The 25,092-nt window shown below is 49.1% G+C and overlaps 1 protein-coding gene across 1 annotated transcript in view; it reads right to left on the reverse strand.

Moving 5' to 3' along the window:
- Nucleotides 1-441: 441 nt before the first annotated feature.
- The window catches only part of LOC119952013 (cysteine and histidine-rich domain-containing protein 1-like), a 32,921-nt gene continuing 8,270 nt past the window's right edge, over nucleotides 442-25,092 (reverse strand). Inside the window, exons 3-11 of the mRNA XM_038775476.1 lie at nucleotides 24,724-24,780; nucleotides 22,765-22,928; nucleotides 20,891-20,994; nucleotides 11,829-11,890; nucleotides 10,000-10,070; nucleotides 6,176-6,281; nucleotides 4,161-4,280; nucleotides 3,226-3,288; nucleotides 442-963 (exon numbers count right to left, since the gene is read on the reverse strand). Of these exons, the coding sequence (XP_038631404.1) occupies nucleotides 679-963; nucleotides 3,226-3,288; nucleotides 4,161-4,280; nucleotides 6,176-6,281; nucleotides 10,000-10,070; nucleotides 11,829-11,890; nucleotides 20,891-20,994; nucleotides 22,765-22,928; nucleotides 24,724-24,780 (1,032 nt within the window). The 3' untranslated portion in view covers nucleotides 442-678. The remainder of the gene's footprint in view (nucleotides 964-3,225; nucleotides 3,289-4,160; nucleotides 4,281-6,175; nucleotides 6,282-9,999; nucleotides 10,071-11,828; nucleotides 11,891-20,890; nucleotides 20,995-22,764; nucleotides 22,929-24,723; nucleotides 24,781-25,092) is intronic.

Here is a 25,092-nt window from a genome sequence, read left to right on the forward strand (position 1 = left end):
TCAATTTGTGCCATTAATAATTTCTAATAAATCTGTTATTCATGCCTTTTCATTAACTTCTACGTAGGTGTTCCTGTTCTACTGGCCTAACATAACATGAGATTATAATCTAGGTTTACTGGATCTATGATCCTTTAATACATTGTAACCACCTCCCCCCCCACGGCCCCACCCCCCAACCTTCTCCCTGGGCTGCATGCTTAAGGTTTCTCCAGTATTTTCATGTATTTCGTTCCATTAACCATTGTGCATAAACATAGAACATCCTTACTCATTACAGCTTACAACTCTTTTCTATGTTTACATCAGAACCATTGGGACAGTAAGAAATATGGTTCTTGTGTTGTCCATTACCACTACATACTGTAATGTAATGTACTGTAATGCCACCTACATTATTTAAAAAATGTAAAATGAGAACCATTCAATGTCAGACTGAAATTTGGTAATATTGTCAATGTTTGATCATTTATTTCCAATCTTTAGTGTTGCGCATTTTAACTGCAGGTATTCACTATATCACACCATGGCCCACACTGCAAACTAGGTTCCAAAAATTCTTAAATATAAGTCCATAACATAATTGAACAGACCTCATCAAATAAGTGAAATTGCATAATAGCAGTCTATCTCATACTGTGGAGTCTTGAACACTGCTGCCCAACATCAAAAGCATTATCAATCAAATTCCTCATCGGTATCAGAAAGCCCTAAACTGTCATCAGATTCATCATCTTCTAAAGGTGGCGGTTCATCTCCCACGTAGGTTTCCTTTTTCTCCTGGGTTAAAGCTTTACTTTCTTTCTCTTTCTCTTCTTGTTCATTCTTTTCTTTCTCTTCCTTCTCTTCAGTTTTGTGACGTGGCAGTTCAAGCTTGGCCCAGGTTACTGGGTCAAGTTTTTTAAGGCTGATTTCCACTTTTGTTGGGCACATAATGACAAAGCTTTTCTCTATGTCAGCGACCTGAGGAAGGAATTAATTTAATTCAGGATTACTCATTTTGCCAGGTGCTACAATCCCAATGAAGGTCTTGCTCAATATACTCTCAGGCCTGTTGCACCACAGAGTGATGCCAAGTGACATAGTGAAGGTTTTCCCTAGTATGCACCAATTGTTTTCTCGTGAAAATACTGCCATTTTAGGAAACTTTACTTGCATTGCATAGCATGTGGTAAGGGCACCCTCTAATGGCTAGTTCCAGTTCAACACTGACCTAACTTAGTATTAATCAATTTAGAAGAGCTTTCATGCATCAATTATGGTGTTAGGTGGCTATCATTTTTGCTATTTTCCACATTTAACCCTTTGTGTGTCACAGGTCCAGGCATTTTATTAGAATTTCACATGTACAGACTGAAACACATCCTAATTTAGTTGCAGACATCAAAATTAACTTTGTTTCTGTACGACACTGAAATCTACTCAACAACGGCAAATAAAATGGAATGCACCGCCTGATGTGGAGGCAGGTTCAATTGAGGCATTCAAAAGAGAAGTAAAGATGGTGGCTTATTTTGAGTTAATCTCTTCAATAAATTAACAGAAGCACAAGAATTTTCATTTAAACATTTTTTAAAAAACAAGGTTTTCATAGAAATGTAATTGGAAGGACAAAATTTGACACTGAACCAAAAGAGCTATTCGAAGGAGTCAGCCAGGTTTTTGGTCAAAAGTCTAGAGTCTTAAATGATGAGACTGCACTCACTTAGTTTTCATTGTTTTATTAACTAATACGGTTCCCACTATGTTGCTGATAATAATCTTTATTAGTGTCACAAGTAGACTTACATTAACACTGCCATGAAGTTACTATGAAAATCCCCTAGTCGCCTGTTTGGGTACACTGTGGGAGATTTAAGAATGTCCAATTCATCTAACAGCACGTCTTTTGGGACTTGTGGGGGGGAACTGGTGCAGCCGAAGGAAACCCACACAGACACGGGGAGAATGTGCAGACTCTGCACAGCCAGTGACCCAAGCCGGGAATCGAACCAGGGACCCTGGTGCTATGAAGCAACAATGCTACTGTGCTGCCCTTTTTGTTAAGCAAATTGGCAGAGTAGGAGGAGGACAATGAAAAGGCAGACGCCCAAGATAAAATCTGCAGCCAGTAAAGAATATAAGGGGCGGGATTCTCCCCTACCCGGCAGGGTAGTGAACTACTCCGGCGTCAGGCTGCCCCAAAGGTGCGGCTCCGCACCTTTGGGGGCCAAGCATTAACCTTGAGGGGCTAGGCCCGCGCCGGAGCAGTTGGCGCCCCACCGGCCAGCAGGAACGGCCTTTGGCGCCATGCCAGCCGGGGCCGAAGGGACTTCGCCGGCTGGCAGTAGTCCGCGCATGCACCGGAGCGTCAGCGGCGGCTGACGTCATCACTGCGCATGCGCAGGGGAGGGGGTCACTTCCGCCTCCGCCATCGTGAAGACTATGGCGAAGGCGGAAGGAAAAGAGAGCCCCCACGGCACAGGCCTGCCCGCCGATCGGTGGGCCCCGCTCGCAGGCCAGGCCACCGTGGGGGCACCCCCCCGGGGCCAGATCGCCCCACGCCCCCCGCCCTCAGGACCCCGGAGCTCGCCCACTCCGTCTCGTCCCGCCGGTAAGGTAGGTGGTTTGATTCACGCTGGCGGGACCGGCATGACAGCAGCGGGACTTCGGCCCATCGCGGACCGGAGAATCGCCGGGGGGGGGGGGGGGGGGGGGGGGCGAAAGGCGCGGCACGATTCCCGCCCCCGCCAAATCTCTGGTGCCGGCGACTTCGGGAGACGGCGGGGGCGAGATTCACGCCGGCCCCCAGCGATTCTCCGACCCGGCGGGGGATCGGAGAATCCCACCCAAGGTGTGTGAACTGTAATACCACAAGTAGGATGCAGATAATCTAAGAACTGGAAAACACAGTTAGGGCACTAGATTGGCATAGGCAATGCAGTTGACAGCAGTTCCAGCAAAACTCAAGCTTGGCACCATCCAGGACAAAAGATACCATTTGATTTGTACCCCATCCACCAGTATAGACATTCACTCCCTCCTCTGGCTTGTATATACAGCTAATCTCAGTAAAGTAGCAGTAGAGATGTTATAATTGACTGACACTTGCCCTCTCAACTCAGATATAGATATAGCCACTGAAGGGTAATGGGGAAGTATTGGAAGGACATATCCCAGTGGACGTCAGCGCTTTTATGGGATAAGAGAGAAAACTGGGGGGGAAAACGCAGAAAAAATACTTACACCCCACAGGTTTAATACTTTGTGAAAAACTTTATCCTGTTCAAATATGATGTGAATAGTCAACTGGAAAAGACAAAGAACAAATCTCGTAAACATTGTGATCATCAAATTTCTCCTTCTGACTGCAATTATAGTAAAGATTTTAACTCCATTACAAAGACATTTTGAATACATATGGATGCATAACTTGCAGTTGATTGATTTATTGGCACATGTACCGAAGTATAGTGAATAGTATTTTTCTGCGGCCAAGGGAACGTACACAATACGCACACAGCAAATGCTTTCTGAGTAGACTAGAGTGAGAGATGTGAAACATTTTCCCAACATCAGTTGAAACTTTACATCACAACCAATCTAACTACAAGAGCAGTGTACTATGGACGCCGAAAATCTAAAATAAAGACGGGAAATGCTGGAAATAGGCAGCTTCTGTGGATTGGGGAACTGAGTTAATGAAATGAAATGAAATGAAAATCGCTTATTGTCACAAGTAGGCTTCCATGAAGTTACTGTGAAAAGCCCCTAGTCGCCACATTCCGGCGCCTGTAACGTTTAATGCCTGTGATTTCAGCCTCGTACAAAACTACATTTTCAATGTACCTAGGCAGTTCAGGTACTATAGCCTTTAATATGTTTACTTCCCTGGTGTGTCCTGGGTTAAATCAGGTCCTAAAGATCTATCTTCTATGGCTTTGAACGTATCATGCATTAGCTCAATGTTAGCATTACAAATTTTCCAAAACAACTGGAGTAAAGCTTCTTAAAGCAGCACTCACTATTCACCAAAACCTCCTCGATGATGTAACTTGTACAGTTAAATGTTTTCACTAAAAATTAAATAAAAATTCTGATTTGTTCAAAATACTTTGACTATTGTGTCTATATTTGTTAAGGCTTTTTAAATTCTGGGGTTGAAATGATGTTGTACTTACCATTGTACGGTTAGCATCTATGTAGCTGAGCTCTGGGTTAGATGTTTTTGCATAGATTGTGATGACCACAACACTGTCAGTCTGGTGCCAGTCATGCCGACAGCCAACCAGTTTCTTATCCTAAAACAGTAAGATACTGGCATGGTAAGTACTAGTATGTAAAAAAGCACATTTATGCCAACTGTTAAGTTCACTTCTGATTCACACAAATGCTTGTCTCAAATTCTTGAAGGTACAGTAAAGTAACGATCAGATAGCCAAGGCAATACAATTATATTATCTTTATGCCGTGTGATTCATGATTGAACAGTGAGTCAGCATCTTGAATATTAATTCTGTCTGTGACACTTCGGGGATGAATTTTCCCAATCATGGGGAGGCAGGTTTGAGTGTATTCTGGAAGTTAAAAGTGACACTTGTTCAGGATCATGACATCACCCCGCCCTCTTCCAGGGTTCATCAGAGTGGGATTGAAGACGAGTGGGGAATCCCCTAGAATCTGTCAGGAAACTAACACCTCACTGCAGCATCTCAGCTCCCTCAGCAGGACCTCCAGGTACAAGCGAGAATCCCTGAGGGAGCAGAGTTCCCGGGCATGATTCTCCGCTTCTGAGACTAAGTGTTGATGCCAACACCGAATTCGTGGACTTTCACATCAGAAAAACTGGCGCCGGCCCTGGATCGATTTCGCTACTATTAAGGGGCTAGCACTGGTGCCTTGTGGAACATAATCAATTCCATTGAAAAATGGTGCGGGATTTGCCGGGTCCGTGATCGGCACTCGGGAGGCTGACAAGTTGCAGCCGCATAAACACCTTACACTCCCCACACACACTCATTCCACCCAACAAGGTGACACTGATTGTGCTGGAGCGCGCCCATACAGCTGATGGGTCAGCTGGGACCAGAGGGCACTTAGGAACATGGTCTGGGGACATCTATACGACCCGAGGCTCCAAGTTCACAGTGGGCTGTTAACAGTGTGTACAGCTGCATGGCTGCCTTGATGGCTGCACAATGGTGTTCCATGCCCATCCATCCCGAACCCACATCTGCTCCCCCCCCCCCCCCCCCCAACCTTAGCAAAAGCCCCCGACCAGCGGCACAACTGTCAGCACACTTTGGCGATGTTGGACACTTTCCGTACCCCCTGCCTCGCCCTCAGCAGCCATGACGTCGGTTTCACAATTTTTAAAAGCACAAGTGAACCACGCCGTCGGGAACTCGGCCCATCGGAGCGGAGAATCGCGGAGGTCCGGAGAATACCGGGCCGGGCCCGCCTGCCGCGATTTTGGCCTCGGAAGCGATTCTCTGTCCAATCGCGTTTCCCGATTTTGGCATTGGCTAACAGAGAATCCTGCCCCCCATGTCTCCGCTCCAATCCTGTAGTTGCTGACCTCCCAGAAATGAAAATGCCGGTGAACATTTTTTAACCCATGCTGGGGTCCTCTTAATCAGACATCCTTCCTTTGACATGATGGATATGTCAACCCACCCTCTCTCCTTAATTGCCCGGGGAACTGAACACTGGATGTGGCTCTGGAAAGGTCTGCTTATTAATCACTTTCTGGCTGATCACTTTGGACATTTTCAGGCTTTTATGCACAACTAAGCTCCATCATAGGGACCGGGAAGTAATTCCTGTAGTAATAAACTGGTGAATATCCCTATGGCTTAAGCTATCTCTCAATTACCATCTTTGAAGCTCCTTTATCTCATGTGGACATTAGATCAAGATTTTTGTTTTATTCATTCATGGGATGTGGGTGCCCCTGGCTGGGCCAGCATTTATTGCCCAACCCAAATTGCCCTTGAACAGCATGGCTTGCCAGGCTATTTCAGAAGGCATTTCAGTGTCAACCACAATGTTGCGGATCTGGAAACAGACCACATACAACCTGCACCGGCCTTCGGAAAGAGCACCCCACTTAAGCTCACACTTCTACCCTATCCCCATAACCCAGCTGTCTCATTTTATCCACAGCAGACCAGACAGGAACCCGCATGGCCCTTACTGCTTCTTTCTTGGTCCAAAGATGCTGGCCTTTGGCACAGCCAGGCTGTTCAATGAAGTCTTCAAACTCTGTGGTCTTTATCTTACAGCAGCTCCAATATTTCATTCTATTAGAAAATAAAAACAGAGAAAGAGGAATGATATTTGTCTACTCATTAAACCCTCTCCTCTCTCAGTTCCATGGAATCAACCTGACCACTTAATCTCCTGAGAAAAAGGATACTCCGGACTTACTCTCTGCCCTGAAGGTTTAAATTAAGCAGAACTCCAAAATGTCGAACATTACAGCCTGCATTATATTGAACAGTTGCAATCCTTTCAAAACATTTCTATCCTTTGTCTCTCAATCTCATTCCTGCGCAGTTATTCATCCAGTAATTGAAAGATTTTGAGGAGCATTGTAACGTCCCAAAAGTCTCCACACTATTGTTCCAAAGGTCTGAAGCCTCTTCTAAGTTTCTTTTCTGTAAAATAACAGGCAGCTTGTTTTAACTGAAGAATTCAGAAATATAGGCCGGGGTTTTCCAGCCGCACGGCAGCAGTTTCCACCCTCAGTGGAGGCAGCAATGCATTCAAACATCCATTGGAAGATCTCGTCGGTGGGCAGGCCAGAAAACGCCATCCATAAATACTCTTTCAATTTCTCTTCCGTGACTTACATACTCTATTCCACAGAGCAATGCTGTCTTGTGACCAACTGATAGCAGGCCTATGGGAGCAGCTGGCAGCACCCTACCCTCCCTGCAATTACTCGCTCCATGTTCTCTCCCTCCATCATCACACTGATTGTCCCTCTGATGTTACCTCCCTCTCTGCTTATAGTGTTTTCCTTGTTTCATTCTTCCTCCCAACAATGATAGTGCCCCGGGTGGTCCACCCTTACAAAAAAATTTCACTTTCTGATGCCTCTCCCCTCATTAATTCTCTGCACTATTCACTTTTTAAATCCTCTCATGGGATGAGAGCATTGCCGGAAAGGCCAACATGGGGGCTGGATTGTCCATTTCGCGACATCGGAAGCGTGATTCACGATCAGGCAGAGAATCACGAATGTTGCAAAAATCGAGGTTTGCACCCGCGCCGTGCTGGGGGTTCCTCCCTGGTGGTGAAATTGAGGTTTGTGCCCAGCAATGGCGGGCCCATTCAAAACTGTCATTTAAATCTATTTAGCGGGTTGGGCACAGCATGCTCCACCCTATCGTGATGCTCCACCCCTATTAGGCGTAAATCATGTGAGCGCAAATTAGATCAAATGGGGCCTGGGCACCATGGTTGCTGAGGGAGGGCAAGAAGGTAAGCAAATTTGTAAAAATTCACCAAAATTGTCGGGTTTGTGGCGGGGTCAGAGTGGCCTGGCTCAGACCACCATTTCTGCAATATGTGTTTTAAATGCATCCCTTTAATGCCAGTGAAAGGTCCCTGGCTGCTCACTCTGCTAACTGCTCACTGTGTCCTGTAAATGTTCAAAGAACCTCTGGTCACTTGGGAGTCCAGCCTGGCCACCCCTCTGGAAACTCTCATACCCCAGCTGACCCATCAATGGGATGGGCGTGGCTAATCTCAATCAGTGGCCCACCAGATGCTGCCACTCCTCAGTGTACTCATCAGAATTGCAGCCCCACTGTCGGGAATGCAGGGAATACCAGAACTCACCCCAAACATAGGACACACGCATCGTGGCATTTGGCACCATCCCTGGCTCACTGACCCTCTCAGGGCAGAGGCTTCACCAGTGACACTATCAGGTAGCCCACCCCTCAGGACCACCGGATGTCCCCAAGCCCTGTCTGTACATCATGCTCCCATTCCCATTAATCCTGTCCCAGGTCAGGTTATCACAACTCGTGTGTCACACCCAGCACCCACGTCACACTGCAGCTAAGCTCCCAGCAGACGCACATTTCCTTCGTTCATCCCCATCTGTAGGACCTGCCCACACACAAGCCTCAAAGCATGAAGGTGATTGGTGGCAAATGGTGAACTTCACCACCACACAACCCTGCTGGGGGAATGACACATAGCCCACCCAGTGAGGAAACCCACAGTAGGTCCCACTGGGGAATCAGGGTAGGGTCGCAGAGCCTACTGCTGACATGGGTTGTGACAGCCATTGGTAACCCTGTTGACAGCGATGGGTGGTGAGGGTAGAGGCACCCACATCACAGGCCTGATGCCACCCATTGATGGGGACTGGGGTGCAGTGTGGATGGCAACATATCGGGGTGACCGTCTGAGGGGTGGGGCTGAGGTTGGGGGGGGACATGTTGAGGGTAATGCTGAAGTGCAATTCAGGGCCACCATGTAGCCTGTTGGATTTAGATGGGCAAGGGAATACTTATCATGCTAACAGGTCTTCTTTTTTTCTCTCCCCGCGGAGAATGAATTTTGGAGTACAGCCAGCAATGCTCACTATCTACCCGGCCGCAGCTGCTGTTGTGGATGCACAGAGAATGGAGGCATGCTCAGGGAGGACCTGCAGAAGAGAACTGCCCAGAAGAGATGGGGCAAACTGGTCAGGCTCGAGTATTGGCCGTCCAATAGGCCGAGGAGGAGGTGCGAAGGAGGTGGTGCATCAGGGCACATGTATATCGTCGGCACCTGTCCTCATGTGCCGCCGAAGATTTTGGTTAACCAGGAAGACTGTGCGCCACCATCTAGAAGTTCGGAATTTGGAGGAGGACAAGCGCTCCCAGTGGCCATCAAGGAGATGGTCACCCTGAACGTTTATGCCTCTGGATCTTTCCAGAGGCCGAACAAGGACCTGCCTGGGATCTCTCAAATATCTGCATACAGATGGATCCGTGATGTGACAGATACCCTATGTGCCTGGGCAGTGAACTATATCACATTCAGTCTGGACCAGGCACACCAGGATGTTGGGCAGCAGGATGAGCCGCCATTAGTGGCAGGCCCCGGTCCACGCATGTCTGCCTACAAACACAGACTCATCAGGGGGCGTCCTTCATCAATAGGAAGGGCTTCCACTCCCTGATTGTGCAGTTTGTGTGCAACCACCAGATCCTTCGGTTGAGGGGTTGGCTCTTGGGCGGCAATGGTTACTCATTGAGGTCTTGGCTAATGACCTCAGACTGATGGGGCCACCTGTTATAACGATGTCCATGCCACAACCAGGAGCGCCATTGAGCGGTGCATCGGCATTTTCAACCTGCGCTTCTGATGCCTGGACCGCATGGGTGGGGCTCTTCAATATTGCCGCAGGACTGTCTTGAACATCGTGCTGACCTGCTGCGTCCTGCACAACATGGAGCGACATGGTGGAGTGTGAGGGGGTGGGGGAACAGTCTGGTGGCGGCGGTAGGGGCACGTTGTGTATTGTTGGGGGGAGGGTGGCCTTTGGATGAACTTTGGAAACAAATACCTTAAGGAGCTTCCCCCTTGGCCCACCGCGAGGATCACGTTTGGTGATAGCTGTAGTAATCCCTGCCCACATGATTCCAGGACCAGAGGACCACAGAATCACAAAAGCCTGGACATTCTGGTGCCAGGCCCACTTAATAAATACAAATGAGTCAATAGGACTCATTTGCATTGATTAGCATCCTCCCACTGGTGCCGCCAGCAGGGAGGGAGCCAGAACATAGCGGTCAGTTTGGCACACATTGCGAACCTGGATTTCAGCTGGATGCCCAATCACAATCTGCATTGCTGGCATCACGTGGTAGAGAATCCCACCCACTGTTTTACACATCAAGAATAGCCATTGAGGCAAGATATTGGAGGACTGATAATGCCCATAGCAATGTAACCTAATAAACTTCAGTGGTTTAAGTGGATGAATGGTATATTGTTCTTTTAAAAACTTACCCTTCATGGAAGATGGGTATTCCAGGATGAAAGTTGCATGTCTCCAGATTGCTCTCTGGCGCTTGAAATGTCTGTCAAGGAAAAATGAAACTTGAGTAGCACAGTGAAGCACATGATAAAGTTAAGTAAATGTGCCTTGTCCTGGCTCTTCCCTGTTGTTAGCATTTCAATGACGCATAATAGGTAGGCCCCAAGTTTCGCAATTCCATCCTAAAATCTCTCAATATGGCTACCTCCCTGTCTTTCTTTAAAATGTTTCTTAAAACCTATCTCTTTAGTAAACTGTCTTAACACCTCTTTATGTGACTCAGTGTCAAACTCGGTTTGCTAATACTCTGGTGATGCGTTAATACATTAAATGCACAATATAAATGCAATTTTTCTTTTACTTAGTCACGGGATGTGGCTGTGCTGGCAAGACCAGCAATTATTGCCCTTTCCTAATATCCCCTCAGAACTTGATGAAGAACTGCCTCTTGAATACGAGTGAGTGGCTTGTTAGGCCATTTCAGACAGTTAAGAGTCAACCACATTTCTGTAGATCTGGAATCACATGTAGGCCAGATTACATAACGTCAGCAGATTTTCTTCCATGAAGGATATCAGTGAACCATATGGGTTTTTATGACAATGTATTTACATATTCACCATTATTTTTACCATATTTTCATTTTAATTCTAGATTATTTAATTAATTGAATTTAAGTTCCCCAGCTACCTTGGTGGGATTTGAACTAATTTCTCTCGTCTACAGCATTCATCCGGGCCTCTGGATTACTGGTCTAGTCACACAACCATTATGGGCAGAATATTACGCTCCCCGCCCCCCCCAAGGCAGGTTCTGAGGTGGGGGTGGGGTGGGAATGACAAGCTTAAAACTGAATGGATGGGATCTCCTCCTCCCCCTCCCCAAAACCCACCCACCCAAACCAAGGCGCAATTTCATGCTTGGGTGGACAGGGCCTTGGGCACAAAACCCACGGTTTCATTGTATCAAAGCCCTTAAGTGGCCACTTAATGACCCCTTCAGGGCCTTTTTCCGCCTTGCCTCAATTTTTAAGCTGGTGGGAGCGGGTGCAGGTAGGGTGGGAAATAAAGAAAAATAAAATTATTACTCTCAACCAGGAATATTGGGAGCCACAATCCGAAGGCACCTGTAGAGTTGGGGCACCCTCGCATCCAGGATCTTGGAATGCCATGCTTCCCAGCAGACCCCCCCCCCGTGGTCTAAACCCCAACGCCGCGATCATCCCCCCTCTCAACTCCTCCAGGGACCCCCAGGACATACCTTTCCAGGCAGAGTACTGCTTCTGGCAGCGCTGTGCTTGGCTGGGTTGGAGAGCTATCAGCCAATCTGATTGGCCGACAGCTCTCACAGGCGGGTCTTCCTCCCAAGGGCAGACAGAAGTTCAATACTCAAGTGAGCGTTAAATAGCAATGGGCTTCTGAGAGTTGCTGGTAGCCCATTACATGCCTACTCTCAGATGGCAAGCACCAATCGCTTGCCATCCTTAAAATTCTACTCGATGTTAGTTCTCATAACCACCATGCTACCTGCCCAAGGGTGGTAAGAGGTGATGCCCATGGACGGGCAGGCTGTAGATGCCAGACATTTTGCCACAAGAAAAGAACAACAGTGGAGAAATAGTTGTTCCCTGGTCTGCCACCTAGACCACCACCTACGGAAGTGCAGTGCAGAGAACTGGCAAGTTGGTCATCTCCCAGTAGTCTTAGTCAGGGTGAGTGGTTTCGAAAGAATACCATGAAAGCGGAGAAAAAAATGAAGCAAACTCTTTACTTGAATATAAGGAATAGAATAAGCAACACACCTTCTTGCAGCCAGCATGTTTACATGAAGTGCCCACTTTAAAGCCACTGCTGGATTCTTCCTCTGAAAAAGGAGATAATAGAGGTTTAGTTCAATTACTGCTTTAACCTGGATATGTCGGGCAGCATGGTAGCATTGTGGTTAGCACAATTGCTTCACAGCTCCAGGGTCCCAGGTTCGATTCCCGGCTTGGGTCACTGTCTGTGTGGAGTCTGCACGTTCTCCCCGTGTGTGTGTGGGCTTCCTCCAGGTGCTCCGGTTTCCTCCCACAGTCCAAAGACATGCAGGTTAGATGGATTGGCCATTCTAAATTGCCCTCAGTATCCAAAATTGCCCTTAGTGTTGGGTGGGGTTACTGGCTTATGGGGATAGGGTGGGTTTGGGTAGGGTGCTCTTTCCAAGAGCCGGTGCAGACTCGATGGGCCGAATGGCCTCCTTCTGCACTGTAAATTCTATGAAGTTCTATGTTGTCCTCTGGTGGCCATTTTTGGGGTGTCAGATTTGCCGAGGCTACTGACGAGAGTGAAGTCAGATGTCCTTTCCTTTGCCTCGTTGATTGTCCGGAGGCGAGTCCTTCTGGGGTGGAACTCTTATTAATAATAATAATAATAATAATCTTTATTGTCACAAGCAAGCTTACATTAACACTGCAATGAGGTTATCGTGAAAAGACCCTAGTCGCCACATTCCGGCGCCTGTTCAGGTACACGGAGAGAGAATTCTGAATGTCCAAATTACCTAACAGCATGTCTTTTGGGACTTGTGGGAGGAAACCGGAGCACGCGGAGGAAACCCACGCAGACACGGGGAGAACGTGCAAACTCTGCACAGACAGTGACCTAAGCCAGGGATCAAACCTGGGACCCTGGCGTTGTGAAGCAACAGTGCTAACCACTGTGCTACCATGCTGCCCATATGCTACTGTGCTGCCCTGCGCCTCGGTGTGGTTGGGTGACCTAATGGAATTCTTGGACCTGGAGAAAGTCAAGAACACCATTAGGGGGACGGATGAAATGTTCTACTGGAGATGGCAGCCGCACATTACTTACTTTAAGGAATTAGTCACCGTCAGTTGCTGGGGGGATTTGGAGTTTATTTTGTTTTGTTTGTATTTTGGCTGTTTTTCTTCTCATGGTGGATGGGGTGGGTATGGTTAGTCGGGGTTTTTGTTATTATGGTGGATGGGGTGGGTATGGTTAGTTGGGGGTTTTGTTATCATGGGTTTGTGTATCATCTGCTGTGGGTTGTAAAATTTATTGTAAAATGGAAAATCTCAAATAATTTTTTCAAAACCTGAATAGGCCACCATTGAAACTCCTGTCCCAGGTATCTCTAATATCAATCAACCTAGTAACTAAGAAATGGTGGACCACTGTCATCAATGGAGATTTATTTTAACAGTGGCGTGATGCTGTATGTTGGCCTGATTTAGTAGTATGTTTACTGAATTGAGATAAGAAAATAAGAAAGCAGGATAGAGAAAAACCATTTGGCCCATCAATTCCATTCCTTCTTAATACCATATACACACAACTCAAAGAACATCATGGACCCGTTTCATCATATTAAAAGTGCTGATCCCCAAAGATAATGCAGCAAGATTTCAGAATATACATCCATCCTCATAGCCTGACCTTTTATAATCTGATCTAAGCTGTTTACCAACATCAAGTCTGAAGGAGAAAAAGTCTTTCTGATCATCAAACTTACTCTGGCCAAAGCCAGCATTTGATTATTCTATCTTGGACTTCTCTCCTACACTTTAAGGGACACTGAGTTTCCTTTGCTACCTCCCTGAAAGGCAAAATCAAGCATTGCTATTAGTAATTCTTTAACTTCCAACAACTCTTTCCTCAATCTTTGTTCCCTTCTCCAGCAGCATACTGGACTCACTGATAATTTACGCACAGGGCTTACTGACAGAACCTTCCAAACCAGGGACATGCACACTTAAAAACTCAAGGGAATCAGTTACATTGGAACATCATCAACCCCAAGTTCCTCTCCAGTCACACATCATCCTGACTTGGGCATATGTTGTCATTCACTCATTGTCACTGGATCAAAATCCTGGGAACTCCATGCCTAAAAGCACTGTGGGAATACCTTCACAACACAGATAGCATTAGATCAAGAAGGCATCATCACCTCCTTTAAGATGGGCAACAAACGCTGGTCTTGCGAGTGACTTTTACATCCTCAGAATGTAATATTAAAAAGAAATTGAATCGTCAGGCTGGATTTTAGTTGGGATGCATAATCTATGTGGGGCTGAGGTCGGGAAACCAGAACATTTCTTTGTGTTGGTTTCTTGCCCACAGGCAGCCTGATTGACAGCTTGGAGGTTTGTTGGGTGGGAAAATCTGGAGCACAAAGCCACAGCCAAGGAGGGCAGATAGGTTTAATGGGGAATGAGAGAGATCGAGGTTGGTTGCGGGATGGGGGAAGGGAGCCTGATGGTGGCCAAGGTGTCCCATTCAGAGGGTGGTCCCAATCACTGGAGTGCTCCTGCTCATGGTGCGAGTGTTTCTGATAATCCTTGTGGGGCATTCAATCAATGCTGGGAGGTCCAATTGTGGCAGGAGTAGCAATTGGTGGCTGGGGGTCAGATGGTACTTGGAGTGGCCTGATAGTGACAGGCAGTGATGTGTTGTTGGGCTTGCTCGTCTTGGCCCACAAGTTGTTCTATAACGTCATTTATCATTCAATCCTTCTCACAACCTGCGGATTATGGACCTCCTGGAGGGGCTGAAAGGTTCGGATTTGAGGGCCTACGTGGTTGTGATGCTGAACTCGTTAATGTGCGCGGGGTCGTTCCAAGGACCCTTAGAGCTGGAGGGGGCCCATTGAGTGCTGTTGAGGAAGCCCAGGCCGAACGAGCCGCCTCGGGCGGTGCTGGTCCGCTTTCACCGCTTCGTTGACCGTGAGTGCGTGCTGAGATGGGCAAAGATGGAAAGGAGCAGCAGGTGGGAGAATGCAAGAGATCAGGATCTATCAGGACTGGAGCAAGGAGGTGTCAAAGAGAAGGGCTGGTTTCAATCGGGTGAAGGGAGTGCTTCACAGGAAGGGGGTGAAGTTTGGCCTGCTACAGCCGGCGTGCCTCTAGGTCTCTGACAAGGACCGCCAGCTCTACTTTGATTCTACTCCGGAGGAGGCCTGGGCCTTCGTCCAGGCAGAGAAGTTGGACTCGAACTGAGGACTGGGGGGACTTGGGAATGATGTACATAGTCCGGAGGCTCTGTCCTCCTTGGTATACTTTCGTTTTTATTGGCTGTGTTTGATGTTGCCTTTTTGCTGTTCTGCTTTTTTGCTTTTTGGGGCTGTTATTTATTTATTTGGATGCTTTTTTCGTTTTTTCACTGGTGGAGGGTTGGGGAGCTTTTCGCGGTCCCGCTGGGTCAGGTGCCCGTCTTTTTCCCGCGTGTTGGGTCGGGGGGGGGGCGGGGTTTGGTATGGCTTTCTGCCCGCGCTGGTGGAGTAGTGGGCGGGGCCAGCACTGGGAGGGGGGAATGGTGGTTGTGTTGCATCGGGGGGGGGGGGGGTGTCGTCGGGATGGCGGGAGCAGCCGGGGTCAGCAGGAGCCGGCTGACTTACGGAAGTACAATGGTAGGGGTTACACATCTAGGGGGGCCCTAGCTTTGGGGGGGGTGGGGTGGGGGGGGTGGCGGGGGGAAGTAGGGGGGTACCAGGTTGCTGCTGCAGGGGCCGTAGGGGAACGGCTGGTGAAGGAGAAGGTTGGGGGAGGGCGGCCACCGTGGGGAATGGGCCTGGGGGGTTCTCCGGGCACGTGGTGAGCTGAGGGAGAGCTATGGCTGACCGGCGCAGAGGGAGGGGGAAGACCCCCCAGCTTCTGCTGGTCACATGGAACGTGAGGGGGCTGAATGGACCAGTGAAGTGGTCCCGGGTCTTGGCGCACCTGAAGGGGCTGGGAGCGGACGTGGCTATGCTCCAGGAGACGCACCTTAAGGTGGCGGATCAGGTGAGGCTGAGAAGAGGCTGGGTGGGGCAGGTGTTTCACTCTGGGCTAGATGCGAAGAATCGAGGCAGGCGATCTTAGTTGGCAAGAGCTTGTCGTTTGTTGCGGCGAATGTGGTGGCGGACAGTGCAGGTAGATACGTAATGATGAGTGGTAGACTTCAGGGGGAGTGGGTGGATCTGGTCAATGTGTACGCCCCCAACTGGGACGATGTGGGCTTCATGCGGCGAATGTTGAGCCGGATCCCGGACCTGGAGACGGGGAGGGGACTTTAATACTGTGTTGGATCCGGCTCTGGATCGTTCGAAGTCTGGGACGTGTAAGAGGCCGGCGGCGGCCTCGGTGCTGAGGGGGTTCATGGATCAGATGGGAGAGGTAGACCCTTGGAGGTTTTTAAAGCCGGGGGGTAGGGAGATCTCCTTTTTCTCCCATGTCCACAAGGCTTATTCCCGGATTGACCTTTTTGTTCTCAGCAGGGTGCTAATCCCGAGAGTGGTGGGGGCGGAGTATTCGGCGATAGCCATATCTGACCATACTCCACATTCAGTGGACCTGGAGCTGGGGAGGGGAAAGATCAGCGCCCACTGTGGAGGTTAGATGTGGGGCTTCTGGCAGAGGAGGAAGTATGTGGGCGGGTCCGTAGGGGTATAGAGGGCTATTTGGAAGCCAACGATAACGGGGAGGTGCAAGTTGGGGTGGTTTGGGAAGCGCTGAAGGCAGTGGTTAGAGGGAAGTTGATATCTATTCGGGCGCACAGGGAGAGGGAGGAGAGGGTTGAGAGGGAGAGGTTGGTGGAGAAATGGTAAGGGTGGACAGGATGTATGCGGATGTCCGGAGGAGGGGCTTTTGAGGAAGCATCGCAGTCTCCAAGCGGAGTTTGATATACTGACCACCCAGAAGACGGAGGCGCAGTGGAGGAGGGCGCAGGGGGCGGTATAGGAGTATGGGGAGAAGGCAAGGCGGATGCTGACCCACCAGCTCCGGAAACGGGAGGCAGCGAGAGAGATAGGGGGAGTCACAGATGCAGGAGGGAACCTGGTGCGGAGTGGCAGGGACATTAATGGGGTGTTCAGATCCTTTTACGAGAGGCTGTACCGGGCGGTGCTCCCTAGGGAGGTGGGCGGAATGGACCGTTTTCTGGATAAGCTGGAGTTCCCAAGAGTAGAGGATGAACGGGTGGAGAGTCTGGGGCCCCCAATCAAGTTGGAGGAGCTGATGGAGGCATTGGGGAGCATGCAGACAGGGAAAGCACCGGGACCTGACGGGTTCCCGGTGGAGTTTTATAAGAAGTTTTCAGATCTGCTGGGCCCGCTGCTTGTGAGGACCCTGAATGAGGCGAGGGAAGGGGGGGCTCTGCCCCCGACGATGTCTAGAGCAATAATCTCACTGATCCTGAAGCGGGATAAGGAACCCCTCCAGTGTGGGTCTTACAGGCCGATTTCGCTCCTCAACATGGATGCAAAGTTGTTGGCTAAGGTACTGTCCAGGAGGGTGGAAGATGTGGCCCCGATGGTTATCCATGAGGACCAAACGGGGTTTGTGAAGGGGAGGCAGCTGAATGTCAATGTACGGCGGCTTCTCAATTTTATGATGATGGCGTCGGTGGCTGGGGAGGCGGAAATAGTAGCATCGATGGATGCGGAGAAAGCTTTTGACAGGGTGGAGTGGAGCTACCTGTGGGAAGTGCTGAGGAGGTTTGGGTTTGGTGAGGGATTCATCAGCTGGGTGATTTCCCGGGGGACGAGGCAGGGGTGCCCTTTGTCTCCCCTGCTCTTCGTGTTAGCGATTGAGCACTTGGCCATGGCGCTGAGGGATTCGAAGAACTGGAGGGGGATTTTGTGTGTGTGTGTGTGTGTGTGTGTGTGGGGGGGGGGGGAGGGGGGGGGGGAGCACCGGTTGTCGATGTACGCAGATGATTTACTGTTGTACATCGCAGATCCGGCGGGGGGGATGCCAGAAGTTTGGGGATTTTACGGGCTACAAGCTCAACGTGGGGAAGAGTGAGCTGTTTGTGCTGCACCTGGGGGACCAGGAGAGGGAGATAGGAGATGTCCCGTTGAAGAGGGCGGAGAGGAGCTTTAGATATCTTGGGGTCCAGATAGCTAGGAACTGGGGAACCCTGCACAGGCTAAACTTTTCGAGGCTGGTGGAACAGATGGAGGAGGAGTTCAGGAGGTGGGACGCGCTACCACTCTCTTTGGCGGGTAGTGTCCAGTCAGTTAAGATGACGGTGCTCCCGAGGTTTCTGTTTCTTTTCCAGTGCCTCCCCATATTGATTCCGAAGGCTTTTTTTAAGAAGGTTAATAAGAGTATTCTGGAGTTCGTGTGGGCGCGGAAGACCCCGAGAGTGAGGAGGGTATTCCTGGAGTGAGGAAGGGAGGTAGGCGGCTTGGCATTGCCCACCTTGTGCGGGTATTACTGGGCTGCGAACGTGGCAATGATTCGCAGGTGGATGATGGAGGGGGAGGGTGCCGCATGGAAGAGGTTGGAGGTGGCGTACTGTGTGGGTACGAGTTTGGAGGCATTGGTGACGGCCCCGCTCCCACCGGCAAGGTACTCTACGAGTCCGGTAGTGGTGGCGAGCCTCAAAATTTGGGGTCAGTGGAGGCAGCATAGGGGGAAGTGAAGGCCTCAGTGTGTGCCCCGAAACGGGGCAATCACCGGTTTGCACCAGGGAGAATGGATGGTGGGTTTTTGAGTTGACATAGGGCAGGCATCAGGCGAATGGGGGACCTTTTCCTCGATGGGAAGTTTGCGACTTTAGAGGAGTTGGAGGGGAAGTGGGGCCTCCCCCCTGGGAATGCTTTCAGGTATATGCAGATTAGGGCGTTTGTTAAGCGGCAGGTGGCGGAGTTCCCGCTACTGCCGCCTAGGGGGGTGCAGGATAGGGTGCTCTCGGGGACGTGGGTCGGTGAGGGTAGGATCTCGGGACTTTATCAGATGATGCAGGAAGAGGAGGAGGCCTCGGTGGAAGAGCTAAAAGCGAAGTGGGAGGAGGAGCTAGGGGAAGAGATCGACGATGGGACGTGGGCTGATACCCTGGGGAGGGTGAACTCGTCCTCTTCTTGTGCAAGGCTTAGCTTAATTCAGCTGAAGGTGCTGCATAGGGCGCACATGACTGGGGCCAGGATGAGCCGGTTCTTTGGGGGAGAGGACAGGTGTGGGAGGTGTTCGGGAGGCCCGGCGAACCACACCCACATGTTCTGGCCATGTCCGGGTTTTGGAAGGAGTGGCGGGGACTTTGTCCAAGGTGGTCGTGTCCAGGGTGGTGCCGGGCTGGGGGCTCGTGACCTTTGGGGTAGCATCGGAGCTGGGAGTGCAGGAGGCGAGAGAGACTGGTACCCTGGCCTTTGCGTCTCCAGTAGCCCGGCGTAGGATTCTCTTACAGTGGAGGGACGCAAAGCCCAGATCAATGACATGGCTGGGTTCATCAGGCTGGAGAAGGTTAAGTTTGTCCTGAAGGGGTCGGTACAAGGGAGGTGGCAGCCCTTTCTCGATATTCTGGCGGAGGGTTAGAGGGTGGGGGGGGGGGGGGTTTTCGGGTTTGTTGAGGGGGTTTGTTTTTGCGATGGTGTGTTTGCTATTTTCTTCTTTTTTGTATAGTTATTAATTTATTGCATGGTACTGGGTGGATTTCTCTTTCTGTTTATTTCTACACCTTGTTTACTTTATTGTTGGGAGAAAATTTGTTGTTGAAAAATTTGAATAAAAATTATTATTTTTTAAAAATTCAACCTTTCTCACCTCCCTTCACCTACCAGGAGTGGGATTCTCCGACCCCCCCGCTGGGTCGGAGAATCACCGCTGGGCGCATGAATCCCGCCCCCACCGGCTGCCGAATTCGCTGGTGCCATAGATTTGGCGGGGGCAGGAATCATGCCACACCGGTCGGCGGCCGCACACAGCGGCCCCACCCCCGACGAAATCTCCGGCCTGCGACGGGCCGAAGTCCCGCCCGTTCTATACAGGTCCCGCCGGCGTAAATTGGAGTAGGTCTCTTACCGGCAGGACCTGGTGGCGCGGGTGGGCTCCGGGGTCCTCGGGGAGGGGAGGTGCGGGGCGGGGCGATCTGCCCCGGGGGGTGGTCCACGGTGGCCAGGCCCGCGATCGGGGCCCACTGATCCATAGGGCGGGCGTGTGCCGTGGGGGCACTCATGTCAGCCTCCGCGATGGCCGGCACAAAGGTGAACCCCCCCTGCGCATGCGCGGGGATGATGTCAGCAGCCGCTGACGTTCCTTCGGCCCCGGCTAGCGCGGCGCCAAAGGCCTTCCACACCGGCCGGCGGGGCGCAAACCACTCCAGCTGCGGCCTAGCCCCTTCTCCGCAGCTTTGGGGGCGGCCCGACGCCGGAGCGATTCCCGCCAATCCACTGCGCCGTTTATGCCTGCTCCGCCGATTCCCGGAGAATCCTGCCCCAGATTCCGATAACCAGGGAAACCCCAGTTGACATTATTGAAAAAAAATCGAACGATTTTAAAAATAAAATCATGCAGCTTCCTCATGTAATATTTAAACAAGCCCCACATCCCGCAAATGGATTAGTGCCCCCCCCCCCCCCCCCCCCCCCGCAAATGGATTAGTGCCCTCCCCACGCCTCATCCTCCTCTGGCAAAGGTTTGAGGTGCGTTGGGTTTCTGTTTCAGATTTTTGGAATTCAAAACTCTGACCTGACTCCAACATGATCATGTTTTCTGGAGAATTAAACTGCAGCATTGAGAGACTATTTACCACTGGTTAAGCAAAGCCTTAATTTTAACATTAACATCCTTGTTCTCAAATCCCTCCATGGCTTCACCCCTTCCTATCTTTGTAATATCCTCAAACCCCCCCAAGTTATCTTCGCTCCTCTAATTCTGGTCTCTCCGAATCCAGCCAGTGCTATGTTCTATGTGCGAGAATTCCCTCCCTAAATTTCTTTCCCCTCTTGCTTCCTTTAAATCGCCCCATTTGATCCAGCTTCTGGCCATCACCTTTTACAGCTTGGTGTCAAATTTTGTTTTATAACATTCCTGTAAGATGCTTTGGGATATTTTGCTCACTTACAGGTTTATAAATACAAACTGTTCTTTGTTTTTGTAGAATTTACCTCTCTCTGTGTCTATTTTCTGAGTTGATTTGTTGAGCTTCTCCAGGGACTCCTGCAGTGATTTAGATACTTTCAGAGGCAGTTTTACCATTGGTTCTTCAGAACTATTAGAATAAAGAAAACAATAAACAATGGAATCAATTGGACAGACTATTCAGATCTACAATTGTAAAAGGTGACTCACTGCTATTCAAAGCACTGGGGAATTGGGACACCCCTCCAATGTCAGCGACAGCATTCTCAGGGCGAGTATAAAAAAGATTAGATGCAGAGTAAACCTCCTTCTATCATGCCCTGTCAAACACTCTCAGGTCAAGTGCAGTATAGGTTAGAAGTAGAGTAACTCTATTGTACTATTATGCACTCCAAAATTAAAAATGAAGCCCCTAATGTCATCTCATCACTGTCAGTTATCAAATGCATCCGGTTTGGATATAGCATAAGTTAGATATAGAGGCAAACTCGACCCTCTGCTGCTCCATCAAACCCCACGGCACTGGCCCGCCCGCCGATCGGTGGGCCCTGATCGCGGGCCAGGCCACCGTGGGGGCACTCCCCGGAGTCAGATTGCCCCGCGCCCCCCCTCCTCCCAAAGACCCCGGCGCCCGCCAGCGCCGCCAATCCCGCCGGCACGAGACGTGCTTTGATTCCCGCCGGCGGGAAAGGGTTGTCAGCGGCAGGACTTCAGCCCATCATGGGCCGGAGAATCGCCGCGGGGGAGCCCGCCCACCGGTGGGCGGGCCTGTGCCATGGGGGCACTCTTTTTCTTCCGCCTGGGTGGCGGAGAATTCAGGCCATGGCGGGAGCGGGATTGACACCGGCCCTGGGCGACGGAGAATTCCGCCCCAGATCAGGAATTTAGCCCCTTAAGTCTGTTCTACTATTCAATGAGATCATGGTTAATCTGCACCTAACTTCACACACTTGCCTCTACCCCATATCTTTTACTAACATTGGGGAACAAAAATCTAATGATCTCAGATATAAAATTAAACATCGATTTAGCATCAATTGTCATTTGTGGCAGAATGCTTCCAAACTTGTACCAGTGTTTCTGTGAATAAGCATTTGATGATCTCTGGCTCTTAATTTTACATAAACCCCCCTAGTCTAGAAACACCATACAGTAGAAATAGGTTATCTCTGTCTATCTTACTTGTTCCCCATAATATCATTAAAACGTCAATCAAAGCACTCCTGAACCTATACTCCAGGGAGCACAACCAGAGTTTGTGTTATCTTTGTTTGTAATTTAACCCATGGATGCCAGATATCAATCTGGTAAATCTGCACTGCACTCCCTCTACCACTAATACATCCTTTCTAAATTGTAGTGCCCAGAACCCCTCACAGTACTCCCGGGGTGGCCTGGACAAGACTCTGGATTGCTGAAGCATGACTTCTACACCTTGTATTCCAGTCCTCTTAATAAACAGGTCAGCATTCTGTTAGTCTTTTTGATTATTTCCCGTATCAAATACAAATTAAACACAGGATAAAATTCTATCTGCTCTGTCCCAGGAAGATGCCTTAACTAATTTCAGAAGAATGTTTCCTTCTGCACTGTTTCCAATGTGCCAATTCTGTTTCCTGAATAAGCATCTTTGAACAGGAGGACAAGATGGTCAATCTAGCACAAATATTTGTCAAATTCACAATGTTGACATAAGTAGCTAAATCTATTAGTTTTTCTAAACTGAGTCCAAAAAATAATCCCAATTTTTTGGGTACGTTTTGCAGTGCACAGAACATTCATAATGCTGTTTTATTCCTTGTTGTTATAATTTTGGCATTTGAATGTAAGTCAAGCAAGCGTTAGCTAGATTGTATATGGTGTCTAAACCAACTACTGTGTAGACAAACACCCATGGTACCTTGGTCTTTCTCTCTTCATTGACTCTGCTGACTTGGGTGCCTTGATGATGTACTCATTGTCAAACTGTGACTTCAAGTTATTGGTTAGATCTTTGTTACGTCCCTTCTCAGGTTTCAGAGATTCTGGAGGCTTCACATTAGAGTGCTGACCTTTGGTGCATCCCTAAACCACAGCAAGAATATTCAATTAAAACAATCAATCCAGCATATCACTATTTCATTTAACTTGCAATCTCAGGATTATTGATCTGAGTTTTATGCTTCTTATCTCTTTAAAGTCAGGCTGGAACTAAAGAATGGCCCAGATTTTCGCCACAATGAAGATGCTCTCCACCGTGATGAAAATCCCAAAAGTGGGCAAAAATTCTAAGTCATGCTCCCAAACACAGCAGAGTGGAGCCGGATTGGTCGGTTTACGGAGGCAGCTGGCCATTCACATCACCAGATGCCTCCACTGTCATGGGACATAGGTAGGCCAGGAGTGCAGGTTTGAACAGGTCAGAGGAGATCTCAACTTGGTAGATTTGTTTGCATAGCCAGGGTATGCCTATTCATATTATCTCAGGACACCTTTCGGAGATGCAAGGCACTCTTTGGGATTGTTAAAAGTGAACATGAGTTGGGGGGCGGGATGAGTGCTGAAGGGGTGATTTTTGTTTTATTCGTTTCTTTTAAAACTTATTTCAACTGCCTTGTGCCTAGCCTGCTTCCGCTCCTTGCCGTCTTTGCACTCATTACAGAGATGGCGAGCTCCACTTCAATGGAATGAGAAATCTAACCTGTGGACAGCCATTTTTAAAGGTCGAGATTGCAGAGCCAGGAATTCTTCCATCTCTGTATGCCCCACCCAGGAGCAAAAATCTGGGCCAATGTGTTCACAATTAATCAAAGTTTTCAATCAAAATAGATTTCTTACAGTCTCGACAGAGAATAGTTGCTTATCCTGGCAGGAGAATAATTAATGAGAAAGCTATCATATACCATTGCTTTCTATCTGTAAACATAAATTCTTTGGCATCAAAACCAATGGCACTAACTCATCATTCTGAAAAAAAAATAGGCAAACTGCTATGATCAGAGCACGATTGAGAAATCAAGCAAATGATCGAACTGCATACCAGCCTTCAGCAACCTTAGTTTCCTCTCAGCGAGACTGGAAATTCCTTCAAGAAGTTTGTTGGCCTAGTTTAACTGAGAAAGAAAAGAGGGGCAATGTGGAAGGAGGGCTGTGCAAGGAGCAGCGAGGGGTAAGGGTAAGAGCTCACAATGCCAGAAACAGGGACAAGGAGGCAGATGAAGTATATGAACAATGGAAGGCGGAGGGAAGACCAAGGGAAGGGAAGGGAAGCTGCACCCCGACAAGCTTGTATGAAAAGTTCACAGAGAGCTCAAAGGGATAACGCATTGCTTCCTGGAAGGGGATGTGTGAAGATTCCAGATGCAGTGGATTGAGGTTCAAGTGGTACAAAGGTGCCTCACAGGTGATGGGCTCGGTGGGAGGGTGCTTGAATCAAGGAACAGACGTCTTCTTGAAGCTGCAAACCTTTTCCTTCTGGGTTGCTGATGTCCGTACGGTCTGGTGAAGTCAGGTGGGCTAGACACAGTGATATAAGTGTACTGGACTGTTTTTGAAAATATGGCGCAAGGACCTTTGAACCGGTCAGTCGAGGGCGGGTGGATGTCTGCCAGATGAGGCAGAGAGGAACGCGCATGATTAATGATGATACAAGTGCAAAATCTGGCCCAGGGTCCCGCCATTCTGGCCAGTAGGAAAGACACCATTCCTTCATGGTTTAATTTGAGCCAGAGCTTCATTCTGGGATCTTCCTGTCCAACTATGCTTCATTCTGGGATCTTCCTGACCAGCTATAACATCAACCGGGATCGTAACTTAACTAACATGACAATCTGATTCTACCTGAAATTCCGTATTAGCAAGAACATCCGAGACTACTTACCGGTATTGCCAGAAATTCTGAAAAGTCAATTGTCCTTTTTTTGCAGCAGGACCATCCCTTAATTAAACAGAAAACAATTATAGTCATTCTGTGTTTCTTTCACTTGCACAATTTGACAAGCACCGGGGTTGCAAGACTGACTGTTGCCAGTTTGGACAACAGCCAGAAGGACCCATGTCAACAGCAGCACGATATCAGCATCACCCCAGGTACTGAGTTGCTGAATTCCTGTCAAGCTGAATGGAAGCCACACATTGAGGTGCAAGTACTACCAAACATAACTGAGGTGATAATGAAGGAAAGTAAGTGGGAGATACTCTCCAGGTTGTTACATTCCCTATTTTCTTCGTCCTACCATGTTTCCTACTT

The sequence above is a fragment of the Scyliorhinus canicula genome, chromosome 17, assembly GCF_902713615.1.
Source record: "Scyliorhinus canicula chromosome 17, sScyCan1.1, whole genome shotgun sequence".
Taxonomy (NCBI): domain Eukaryota; kingdom Metazoa; phylum Chordata; class Chondrichthyes; order Carcharhiniformes; family Scyliorhinidae; genus Scyliorhinus; species Scyliorhinus canicula.